The following is a 13,372-nucleotide window of genomic DNA, read 5'->3' on the forward strand; positions in this document are numbered from 1 at the left end:
TGGAAGTCAATGGGAGAACTCGAGCATTAAACCAGGTACCCCACTGCTCTGAAGAGGGGAGGGTGTCTGGTTCACAGGAAAAGTTCAGAAATTGATGAAACACCACTAAAATGGTTCGGGAACAGCATGGGGAGGATGTCTGGATGCATCTTGGACTCCCAAGTCGCTGCTGGGAATGATGTTGTCTGAGTAGAACGCCACTTATACAGACTGACAATAATACACACCAAACCGAAGATAAAATCGATTTTAGAGGAAAAATTGTTAGGAAACATTATTTCCTGTATATTTAATTGTATATAAAGTACAAGTGCTGCCAAAAATTACAAGTAAAAGGCACTCCGATACAACCTGTAAATCACATAAAGAAGGGCCTCATTCATATTGTGGTACAATTGTTCAGGTAGTGGGACTCCTACACTCATACAGCCTATGCACTAAGTAAAAGGGCTGCCAAAAATTACAAGTAACCGGCACTCCAATACACTCTTTATTACACATAAAGAAGGGCATCATGCACACTCTTGAAAAAATATGATTGATGGCCTGCTGGTGAGCAAGGAGCAAGTGCCTGCTGGTGATCTGATCATCTAAAACATTAGGTGGCGAGGGCCTGCTGCTGATCTGACCATCTAAACATTATGGGCGAGGGCCTGCTGGTGACCATCTAAAACATTAGGGGTGAGGGTCTGCTGCTGATCTGACCCTCTAAAACATTAGGAGCGAGAGCAGCCTAATAAGCATGTTGATATGATGGAGGAGGAGGACGAGAAAAGGAAGATTGAACCATATACCCTTTTTTGTGGTGGAAGGGGTGGTTGGGAATACAGTGTATTCAATACACCAGAAAAGCCACATTTAAAGTGCCTTTATGTTCAGTTACTTTCGTCTGGTGGAGTAGAGAAGTCAGGGGCAATCAGTTATTATGCCCCCAGCAGCAGTAAATACCCACTCTGACAAAACGCTGGCGGCAGGGCAGGCCAGCAGCTCCAAGGCTTAGAGCGCCAGTTCGTGCCACGTGTCCAGCTTGGTCACCCAATAATTGTAAGGCACAGAGGGATTACTGAGGATGCTGACATGGTCTGCTACGTACTCCTTCACCATCTTCCAAAACTTTTCCCTCCTTGTGACAATAGGCCGCGATCAGCTGGCGGGGTGTCATGAAACTGTCCCAGGCCTGGGAGAGTGTTGCCCTGCCTCTGTTAGAACTGCTGTGTGTTCCCCTCGTCTCCCCTCCTTGGTTGCCCAAGGTACTACGTAATCTGTCGCCAGCGTTGTCAGCTGGACCTTCTGGTATTGCACCATTTTGCTAGTCCTCTCCTCCATAGGAATAAGCGATGAGAAGTCATCTTTGTAGCGGGGGTCGAGAAGGGTGAATAACCAGAAATCGGTGTTAGCCAAAATGCATATAACGCGAGAGTCACGAGAAAGACAGCATAACATAAAGTCAGCCATGAGTGCCAGAGTCCCAACAGACAAGACTTCACTGTCCTCATCAGGAGGATGACTCTGAATCTCTTCATCCTCTTCCTCCTATTTGGCCTATCCAAGCTGAACAGATGGAATAAACCTGCTATGGGTATCCTCTGTAGTGGAGGCAACCGTCTCCTGCTCCCTGCTTCTCATCATCATCCAATTCGCGCTATGAAGACGAACTGAGGGTGGTCTGGCTATCACCCTGTGTACTGTCTTCCCCCATTTCTACCTCTTCCACATGCAAAGCGTCCGCCTTCATTGTGAGCAGCAAGCGTTTCAGTAGACACAGAAGTGGGATGGTTACGCTGATAATAGCGGCATCACTGCTCACCATCTGTTTTGATTCGTCAAAGTTGCGCAAAGCCTCACAGAGGTCAGACATCCATGCCCACTCGTCACTTGTGAAGAGCAGGATCTGACTGGAAATGCAACGACCATGTTGCAGCTGGTATTCCACTACTGCCCTCTGCTGCTCACAAAGCCTGGCCAACATATGGAACGTCGAGTTCAAGCGCATGCTCACGTCGCACAACAGTTGGTGAGCTGGCAATTGCAAGCGCTGCTGCAACGTTGCCAGACTGGCGGCAGTTGTAGATGACCTTCGGAAATGGGCACACACGGCCCGCAATCCTTGGCGTTGGTAGCATCTGTGTCATCCGAGGGTATGACTCGCTCCCCTCCTTCACAACATTCACCCAGTGTGCCATCAGGGAAATGTAGCATCCCAGGCTAAAATCACTTGTCCATGTGTCAGTCGTTAAGTGGACCTTCCCAATAACTGCGTTGGTCAGGGCATGGGTGATGTTACGGGACACATGCTAGTGTAAGGCAGGGACGGCACACCGGGAGAAATAGTGGCCGCTAGGGACTGAGTAACGAGGGACGGCTGCCGCCATCAGGCTGCGGAAAGCTTAAGTGTCCACAAGCCTAAATGGCAACATTTCCAGGGCCAGAAATTTGGAAAGGTGTGCAATTAGTGTTATGGCCTGTGGGTGTGTGGCTGCCATTTGTGCTTTCGTTCAAATGCCTGGGGTATGGACATCTGTACACTGCGCTGGGACACAGAAGTGGATGTGCTAGCTGATCATGCTTGCAAAGGTCCAGGTGCAGGGCAGGAGGCATCTGGGCCTGCATGTTTGACAGGGGATTGGACAGCATGTAACAAAGGGGAAGAGGAGGCTGTGGTGTGACCCGCAGACACTGATTGTGTACCCAGGCGTTCGGCCCACTTATTAGGGTGCTTTGCTGCCATGTGGCGGATCATGCTGGTGGTGCTGAGGCTGCTATTTTTTTACGCCCCTGCTCATTTTTGTATGGCACAAGTTGCAACTAACAATTCTTTTATCGTCCTCACTTTCCTCAAAAAAGTGCCAGACTGCGGAACACCTACCCCTTGGCAAGGGAGATTGCCTTAAGGGAGTGCTCCGGGGAAAAGTTGTGGGCCTGTTTGGTGTGGAATGCCTTCTCTCTTTTGCCACCCCACTGCCTCTTCCAGCCTGTTGCAGTGCTGCGGATCCCTCCCCCTCTGTATTGCTGTCCTCACTCGGCTTGCCACCTTCCCAGTCTGGGTCAGTGATTTCATCGTCCACAACCTCCTCTTCCACTTCCTCACTCTGATCATCCTCCTGACTTGTTGACCTAACAAAAACCTCACTTATTGACAACTGTGTCTCATCCACATCATCAACCTCTTGAGAAACTAATTGTCATTGACTTATTGGCGACTGTGTCTCATCATCATCATCCACCTTGTGATACACTAATTGCCGTTCCCCACGGTCATCTTCTTCTGACTTTGGATGCTCAAGAGTTTGCAAATCAGTGCACAAGATCTCCTCATGTCCTTCTTCAAGCGGGCTTGGGAGATGCCCAAATCAATATTCGAGTGTGGGATCACTTGTTTGCCATGACTCTCCATGGTAAGAGGAAGGAGTATGAGGGTGAGGATTCTGTTGACCAGACTCTTGGCTACTGAGACTGGACTTTGTGGATGACAGGGTGGTGCTTAACTGACTGTAAGCATTATCTGCTGCAATCCAACTGACCACCTGGTCGCACTGTTGTGACTTCGAGAGAGGTGTCCTGCGCCGCCCTGCAAACTTGGACATGAAGCTAGGTATCGTGAATGAATGTGTTTCTTGAGCTCTGGCAGCAGGCACAGTTTCACCGCGCCCAGGGCCACGGCCTCTGCACGCACCATCAACAGCACAGTCACTTCCTCATCCCTTACTGCTCGCCTTGAGCATATTAAATGGTATATATGCTTGCAAGTATGTCACACGTAAGGTAGCGCAGGTTTTGTAAGTGTATGCACAAATAAATTACACTGAATGTCACAGATATTTAGGATGCGCAAATGTTATTCAGGAGATGTAGCGCAGGTAATGTTGCTGTCACCAGCAGCTTAGAAAAAATTACGCAATGTCACAGATATTTAGTATGTGCAAACGTTATACAGGAGAAGTAGCGCAGGTAATGTCACTGTCACCAGTGGCTAAGAAAAAAATTACACTGAATGCCACAGATATTTTGAATGTGCAAACGTTATTCAGGAGATGTAGTGCAGGTAATGTCGCTGTCACCAGCGGCTAAGAAAAAAAATTCACTGAATGTCACAGATATTTAGAATGTGGAAACTTTATACAGGAGATGTAGTGCAGGTAATATCGCTGTCAACAGCGGCTAAAAAAAAATTACACTGAATGTCACAGATATTTAGGATGCGCAAACGTTATACAGGAGATGTAGCGCATGTAACGTCGCTGTCACCAGCGGCTAAGAAAAAAATTACACTGAATGTCACAGATATTTAGGATGTGCAAACGTTATACAGGAGATGTAGCGCAGGTAATGTCGCTGTCACCAGCGGCTAAGAAGAAATTTCACTGAATTTCAGAGATATTTAGGATGCGCAAACATTATACAGAAGATGTAGTGCAGGTAATGTCACTGTCAGCAGCGGCCAAACAATTGCGCTGAATGTCACAGATATTTAGGATGTGCAAATGTAATACAACAGATTTTGCAGAGGTTGTGTCACTGTCAGCAGCGGTCAAACAATTGCATGCAATTTAGCTTAGGTTGCGCTAATAGTATTTATTGCGGTCAGATAAAACAATGGTCCTTAAAAGGACTTTTTGGTCTCTAACACCTTTCAACAGTAAACCCTGCCTGAAAAAAATAATAATTCCTGTCCCTACACTATCTGTCCCTTCTGCTGCAGCTCTCCCTGACTAAGACTGAGCCAAACCACGTGTTATCTGGTGCTATATAGCACCCGATGATGTGTTCTGGCCAGCCAATCACTGTAATGCCAGTAACCAACATGGCTATGGCATTACAGTGTGTGCCCGTACTTTATTGGCTGCGTAGCAGGGAGTAGACTCAAACATCTCGCTCGAGCACACGCGGTGTTCGGCCGAACACCAAGATGTGCCGAGTATCGCGATGCTTGAGTCAAAATGGTGTTTGGCCGAGCATGCTCGCCCAACACTAGTAGATTCACTCTGTGGAAATGTCCAAGTTGGAGGGCAATCACAGTGAATTTACCACAACAATCAGTTCAAGAAGTCTGTGTGCATTGCGAGTGTGCACAGCACGTCATGATTGCCACACCCCCCTATACAGTGATTGGACAAGAGGTTAACTAGTGGCAGTAATGCGCCAAATAACAATAGACTGTGTAGGCAAAATTAGTCACTTACAGTGCTGCAACTGGTAATTAGTGATAGTGATATGCCATTAGTCAGTGACTGACCGCAGCGGGGAGAGTGCACATCCCTGCAGGGATTAATGGAAAAAATATATATAAAATACACACACGCCAGACATTGAGACAGGAACAGTTTATTTTTAATTCCTTTTATTCTTGGCTAATTAGTTCGCTTCTAACAAGTGTTAATTAAAAGTTAAATTTTATTTAAAAGCTATTATCTGGGTCAAGTTGGCATTTAGTCCGCAAGGTATTTTTGTTCTACCTTGATAATCAATTAGCTTAGTCCGCAAGGTATTTTTGTTCTACCTTGATAATCAATTAGCTTAACAACAATGTCTCATGCGGTTCGCAAGTCAACTTATTGTCTGCTGAGGCATGGCATCCCACTCTTTTTGAATGGTGGCCCTCAGGTCATTGAGGTTCTGGGGTACAATGTTACGAGCCTCTACATGGCAACTTGGCTGATCCCATAGGTTTTCAATGGGATTCAGGTGTGAAGAAAGTGCATACCATCCAGCAGCCATTCCCTAATGATGCAACCTCACTGAGCTGGCGCATTTTCGCCCATGAAAATGAAATTAGGCCTGTCTTGCTAATGCAGAGGCACAATGACTGGATTAATGATATTATTCATGTAGTATGGCCTTGTCACTGTACCATTCATGAAGTGTATGGCAGTTCTGTATTGACTAGACACACCTACCCACACTGTAACACCACCACCAAAGGCTTGTTGTCACCGCCGTTCTTCTCTACCTCTTGTATGATGTTCTTTGCTTTGGTTTCACTTTCTCATCTCCTTTCCTTCTGCCAGGTGTCACTTATTTAGACATAATCGTCTTCCTTTATATTCCCTCCCATACTGCCTCACTTTGCGGTTTATACTACTTCCTGGATGAAGTGTTCACTGCTGGAGGCTGCGTCTGCTGTTTGCTCAGATAAGTCCTTTACTTCATTGTGTTTGCTTGCTGGCTTGATTCTAGGTGACCCTGACTCCCTCCGTATTAAGTGCAGGGAGCCGGTGGTCGTGTCCCCTCACTATTATAGGGTTTTCAGGTGTCACACAGGCTTAGGTACGTGGGCATGCAATTGTCTACCATCAAGACCCTTGTATCTGCATAGCAGTCAGGGAGAGCTCTTAGGGTTTTATAGGGCTCACCTAATAGCTCCTTAGTTTGGGATCAAGCCAGTCGCTCGTTTATTTATAAGTTCCAGCTGTCTGCAAATCTCATCCATGACACTTGTCTGGTGACAACAGTGGCTAATGCATAGTGCTCTCCAACATTGTTGGTGGCCATAATTTCTGCTCAGTGTGAATCGACTTTCTTCAGTGAAAAGCACTGAGGGCCACGGGCACTTGACGTGACAAGTATGTGACATTTATCATCCGGGTCCGCTAAGCATTGTTCACAATAAAGCGGTCATCAGTGTGGGATATGGCCAAAGGACGTCCACTTCTATGCCTGTCTGTGACTTCCATTCGCTCTGTATATCTGTTGCAACCTCAGTGGCCACTTCCGTCTGAGAACATCCTGCTTGAATCCTGGCAATGGCGAGGTACTGTTGATCAATTATTAGGTGTCATCTTGGTCTCATGATTTCAAAATGTGAACAGAATGATGAGGAGGACTGTTAAATACCAATTCTAATTTAACCAGGAAATGTTTTGGGCAATTCATGGATTAAACACATGTTGCGAATTTTGCCGTTAAGCTCCTTGTTAGAGAACTACAAGTTGTGCAAAAGTTACTGAAACATTGAACAGTTGGACATATGCATTCAAAACTTTAGAGAAGGTCACATTAAGTTCAACTGTAAAGGTTAGAGTGCATTTAAAGAGGACCTTTCACCAGAGGAAAGCCTCTAAACTAACTATACAGAGGTGTAGAGCGGCGCCCAGGGATCCCCCTGCACTTACTGTTATCCCCGGGCACCGCTCCGTTCGCCCGGTATAGCCTCCGGTATGTAAGTAGTTAGGCTCCACCCACTTGATCCTGCCGGCGTCTTCTTCTCCTATGCTGTAGCGCTGGCCAATCACAGCGCTCAGCTCATAGCCTCATAGTGGGTGGAGCCTAACTACTTACATACCGGAGGCTATACCGGGCGAACGGAGCGGCGCCCGGGGATAACAGTAAGTGCAGGGGGATCCCTGGGCGCCGCTCTACACCTCTGTATAGTTAGTTTAGAGGCTTTCCTCTGGTGAAAGGTCCTCTTTAAGGTTCAACTTGAAATTTCACCCACAAGCCAAATATTATTTTTGTGAGTAGTGTGCAATTACTCAAATAGATCAACTCCAAGCCTCTTCAGCTGATGAGTTTAATAAATCAAATTCTGCTAATACTATTTTTTATTTTAAATCTATTGTTTTTCAAAACTTTGTTTAAAAGCTAGCTCTATGCTAGATACACAGTATTCCTATATTGCAATGTATTTTGCTTCAAAATATTCAGTTTCAGTAAGAAATGCCATTGTTAAAGTAGAGCATTGGAAGGGAGTAGAAAATCCAGATTTTTGTCATAAGAAGAGCTTTAGTATAAGAGTATGTGTCTTTGGTGGAAAATCTACCCATGCTCGTGGAAATAGTTATGATTATCTCTTGGATAAAACTAGTAAAAATTTGGCCAAACACTGACATACAAACCCTTCAGAAGATTATCTCATGCAACAGCAAAATCTGCTGTGACAATACCCTCCTAAATAATGCTATTCCAGCTCAGTAAGCAATGAACAAGAACTTGCAGGACTAGAATATATTGTGCAAAAACTTTCACTTAAAGGTCATTCTTCTGTGTAGTTTATATAATCTGAAATCACTTCCTGTAACAGCATTTGCAAGAGTTGCCATAAACGGCCATTTGTAGGTGTTTCTGTCACTTATGAATGCATTTTGTTTTGTAAATGCTGAAGCCCAACAATGGGTCAAATCTATTGTCTATATGTTTGCAAAATGTGTATACTGGCATCTTAGAACCTAAGATGTAAGAAAACTTTAAATAGTTGAATGTCTAAAAAATCAAAAATTTATATTCGAACTGATTATCTTGGAACTTATTATTATAAGTACCATACACATTGATTATCATTAAAGACGTAATCCACCTATAGCATCATAAATACCTTACAGGCTTCTAGAACCCCACCTATTAGAAAGATACGATGTTTGCTCAGCATTTTTTGTAACTACTGCAGTGTACTGGCAGCCCCCTGCATAATGTAATCTATTTTGCACTATGTAATATGTACAGTATAGTTCCTTCTAGGGGTTGCACATAGGGTTTACATCAGCCTGTTAGAGATAGTTGCTAGGGAGTAGTTCGGAATTAGTGTGAAAGGAGTTGAGACTGAGACAATGGAGACAAAAGCACCCCTGTTAAGATCATCCATCCAGAAAAAGAAAACTGTAGAACAGAGCCTTATTCCAGCCTCTGAGGAAGCAATTGAGATTATTGTGAAGTATACCAGCTGCTGAGAAAGAGGTGCATGATGAAGACTGTAGAGATTATGTCTAAGACTTTTGGCTTCAGAGTTCATTTGTCTGGGAGTTGGAGAGCTTTAGGTACCCAGGCATACTTTGTAGGCAGATTGGCCATTTGCTAGAGAACTATACCACACAGTTGGGTTATCGTAATACCGTATTTTGAACACCCCACACAGACTGCTTTACTAACTTCAACCAACTTCAATAGAGAGAGGCACACTCAATGGCAGATACCTCTCCATTGAAGCAGATGCAACAAGCCATCTTTGGGCCAGTTCATATTGAGTTTTTTGGAGCTGATTTTGGTGCATTTCTGCCTCAAAATCAGCTTCAAAAATACCTCAAAACAGCCTCCTATTCATTTCAATGTGAAGCAGCACTTGTTTTCACGTAATTCATAGTACCAGAGTAGGAACCAGAAACTCAGGATTTGCTCACACTTGCATCTTGGTTTACAGTTTTAACAGAAGCCACAGCACATTGATGGATCTGTCACAGGAAGAATACCATTTGGTCCTAAGAACCCCTCTATTGAACAATGGTGTAAAGTGGGGGCTCTGCCATTTTGAAAGAGAGAGTGGCGCTTCCTGCAGAACTGTTCTTCTTGTTAAATGTTCAAATACTGTTGACAGAGATGACAGATGGCAGGTATGCCAAGACTTCCTCACACCCTAGATGAAGTTTATAGGCCTGTCTATTTGAAGTAATCATGAGTATGCTCTATTTGTTTCCAAGTGACACTTGACAAAAATTGCCGAATTTGGAGGTGTTTTAATGTGTGCCATTTTGATGCAGCTTTCAAAGCCAATGCCAGAGTGAGCCCTAAATAGAGGTATGGTAAGTTTATAAGAAAATGATATTTTTATTCAGACCAAGTTCTGGCTTCAAAAACTGCCCCAGGAAGTTGCACCAAATACTGTCACTTTCACGTGGAAGTTTTTTCTTCAGAATTTTGCATCAGCATTTCGCAAGCCAAAGCCTGGAGTCCAAAACGAGGAGCCCAAAGAAAGAATAAGTACAACATAATCTCTCCATTATACTTTCTCTCTGTAGGTTCTATTCTTGGCATTGGCATACAAATAATTAACTCATACTAACCAAACTAGGCACATCTATTTCTTGTTTTGGTTGGTATGAGTTAATTTATATACTTTTTATCATGGAGCATTGCCTGGAAAATAGTCTCCCTACAACTCTGTGTTCTCGTTTCAAGGATTAAAATGTGCTTTTTACACCCAAGAAAGATAACTGTTGTGTTTGTTAACTCTTTGAACCCTTTCAATGACCATTGGACCCATCTCCAACCACCTTGTTTGCTAATAATTCAATTCTTTACAGAATATTTCTTAATTCGTATAGCCAATGGTGGGCACAGGTATGGATAGTGGCATCATAGCCTTTAATCCCATAGGTTGTTAACGTGTCTTGCCATTCTCAGTTTTTCCCAGTTGTGTACACCAAAGTTTTCAACCAAAATTTCTGTCCCGTGTCTTTTAACTAAAGTTACCCAGCCAGTTAGGGAATAATAGAATATAAAATATTAAAGAGAGAAGCTTAATTTGAAATGGAATTAATTTGGTGAAATGACAATGATGTGTTATAAAATTTCAGATAGGACTCCAGGTAAATTTAGAATATTATTACAATGAGTAAATAGTGTAGAGTAATATTCAGCTCTACTATATTTATATCTGTATTGGCATATACTTATTCTTTAAACATGCTATTAGGCTCATTCACATGCACAGCCATAAACATTTTATGTGGAACACAATATGGTATAGCAACTATTAGTAAACGTAAAAGAAAGTCTTTTAGTCTTGTGGATAAAAAATGGATAGCACAGAAAGTTTCTCGGAGGAAGATGAGACTAATTAGAGGAAGCGTTCTTCCATCCGACTGGAATGATTTGTTTCACTATAATGTGCAGTATGAGAGAATGCTGCTTGTAAAATAGAAGAGTTATCACTGCACACAAGCTTTTAATTAGACTTGTATGACAGGTAAACCCCATTAATAAGAATTTTTCAAAAGCTTTATCTGGCAAGATTTAGACACAATTAGCTTCAACTTCTTGTCTTTATTAGAGAGTTTTCTCTGTGGCAGCAGTTTATCCACAAGGAATTAAATGAGAAGGTAAGTTTATCCTTTCAGAAAAGCATTGAATATTAAGCCAGCGCACAAAGACTTTAAGAAATACCTGTGTATAAATCCCCGTGAGCATACATGTCAACCACATAGCGACAGAACTGATACTGATCTAATAGAACAAAAAGGAAAAAATACCAATCAACAGAAATGGATACATCAAGATGACTTATCCTCAACAAGAAAGAAAAATACATGCAGTACAGTGGTTACAAGCTATAGAAAATGAAGTGCCGTGTAACGCCAGAATCAAGGAAAAAGCTGAATTGCTGTAAACTGTATTTTACATGTTTTGTTTTAAAATGAACCTACCTTGAATATAGAATTAACTAAGCAAGGCACAACTAAGAAGAGGGAATAGGAATATAGAAACTATGGGATCCTTAACATGGTCTTCTATTAGATCATATTAGGCATTAACCTGTTAAAGACTGAGCAATTTTCTGTTTTTGCATTTTCATTTTTACTCACTGCCTTTCCATTCACATAGCTGTATGATTTTTTTATTTATTTTTTCTGGGACAAGTCATAATTTTTAATGGCACAATAATTTATTGCATACCATGTAGCTATAGGCTGGAAAAAACATTCCAAATGGGAGGAAATTGGAAAAAAAAATGCAATTCCACTGCAGTTTTCTGAGCATTCCCCATGCACTAAAACTGACATATTCCCTTTATCCGAATTTTCTCTTATTCTACATGGTTTTCTTGTGTTTTAATACTTACAAAAATAAAAATGTCAAAGAAAACAGTTTTTTTTCTTTCCATTGCCGTATGACCCCCCAAATATTTTTTTTTATATTTAGATCTACAGGGCTTTGTGGGAGTCTCATTTGTTTCCGGGCAATCAGTTTTTTGTTTTTTTTTAATACCATTTTGGAGTGTGTATGACATTTTGATCGTGTTTTGTTAAATTTTTTAGCAGGTTAAACCATGAAAAAACCGAGAAAAAGCCATTTGTATATTTTTTTTGCATTGCCATATTCTAACCCCCATATGTTTTTTTATATTTATGTCTACAGGGCTTTGTGGGGGCTTCATTTGTTTCAGGGCGATCTGTAATTTTTTATTGACACTATTTTGGAGTGTGTATGGCTTTTTGATCACTTTTTGTAAAAAATTTTAGGAGGTGAAGCAATAAAGAAAATGAGAAAAAGCCATTTTTTTTCCCCCAGTACAATAATCACTATACAGTCTAAATACTTTTATATTTTAATAGTACCAGCATTTTGGAGTCTGTATGGCTTTTTGATCACTTTTTGTTAATTTTTTTAGGAGGAGAGGCAATAAACAAAATGAGAAAAATCTATTTTTATTTTTTTTGCCCAGTACAATGATCACTGTACAGTCTAAATACTTTTATATTTTAATAGTACCAGCATTTGGGATGTTTACATGGCCATGGCAATGATTACAGATGTGCAAATTTCAAAAAAATTCAATTTGTCGGTACACCGAAATTTACAAAAAGATTAGATTTGATCCAAATTTATTTGTGGCGAATCTCGTTAAAAAACAGCTATTTCCTGGCTGCAGAGAGCCTGTATAGTGGTGTAGAACAGTATGACTTGCAGAAACATTCATAGGGAGTCTGCTGTGATAGTGAAATAATACTGTGAGTAAGTCGCTCTTAGAATCACTGCACACTTCATCGGGCCAAAACTGACCAAATAACTCAAATGTGAGCTCAGCCTTACAGGTCAATGTTATCGCCAGGTATAAACAACCGCACAGAGGCACAAGATCCTACTAAAGCGTGAAAGAGCACACTCCTTTTACACCGTTGTCAGCTAATTCCACATATATTTCTACAGAACCTGTTCCTTTAAATGTTTATAGATGCTTGTAGAGCCCCCTAACAGAGTGGAGAGGGTGTCAGCAGTAAGTTTGTGTTGACATCACTGATTATTTTGCCCTTCCTCTGAACCGACAGAACAATGACCACCAAAACACAGATCCTGTCTGTTGAGCATCCACCTCAACTCGGTCAGCATTTGGTCAGTAATCCATCAATATTGCTAAAGCCCAAAAAAAAAAACATGAGTAGATCCGAAACAGAGATGACAGGTGAATGGAATCTTTGCATGTCTTCTGTGTTTTGTACCAACTTCTGCTTTTTGCTAGCAAGTCATAAGCTAATTCTGATGCAAAATAGGGACCATGTCATAGAGGCCTTACAGTTGCTACATAGACAGGATCCTTTGTCTGTCATATTTTTGCTTCCTTCTGATATATCAGAAGAAGGGTCAAAAAATGGTGATGTCATCCAGACCAAAAAGGCAAAATAGTGGCTCAGTCATGGAGTGGGGAGGGTGGGAACAGCATGAGAAGTCCACAGAGTGGCCCAGTGACAGAGTGGTGAGGTAGCAGCAGGATGAGGAGATCACAGAGTGGTGAGGTGGCAGCAACATGAGGAGGCCACAGAGTTGGGAGCTGGCAGCAGCATGAGGAAACCACAGAGTGGTCCAGTGACAGAGTGAGGAGGTGGCAGCAACATAAGGAGACCACAGGGTGGTGAGGTAGCAGCAGCATGAGGAGACAACAGAGTGGCCC

At 42.3% G+C, this 13,372-nt stretch overlaps 1 protein-coding gene across 1 annotated transcript in view; it reads right to left on the reverse strand.

The window, feature by feature from the left end:
• LOC120999212 (titin homolog) overlaps nt 1–13,372 on the reverse strand; it is a 946,165-nt gene that overhangs the window by 895,927 nt on the left and 36,866 nt on the right. The window contains exon 6 of the mRNA XM_040430085.1: nt 10,870–10,929. Within this exon, the coding sequence (XP_040286019.1) occupies nt 10,870–10,929 (60 nt within the window). The remainder of the gene's footprint in view (nt 1–10,869; nt 10,930–13,372) is intronic.

The sequence above is a fragment of the Bufo bufo genome, chromosome 4 (genome assembly GCF_905171765.1).
Source record: "Bufo bufo chromosome 4, aBufBuf1.1, whole genome shotgun sequence".
Lineage (NCBI taxonomy): Eukaryota > Metazoa > Chordata > Amphibia > Anura > Bufonidae > Bufo > Bufo bufo.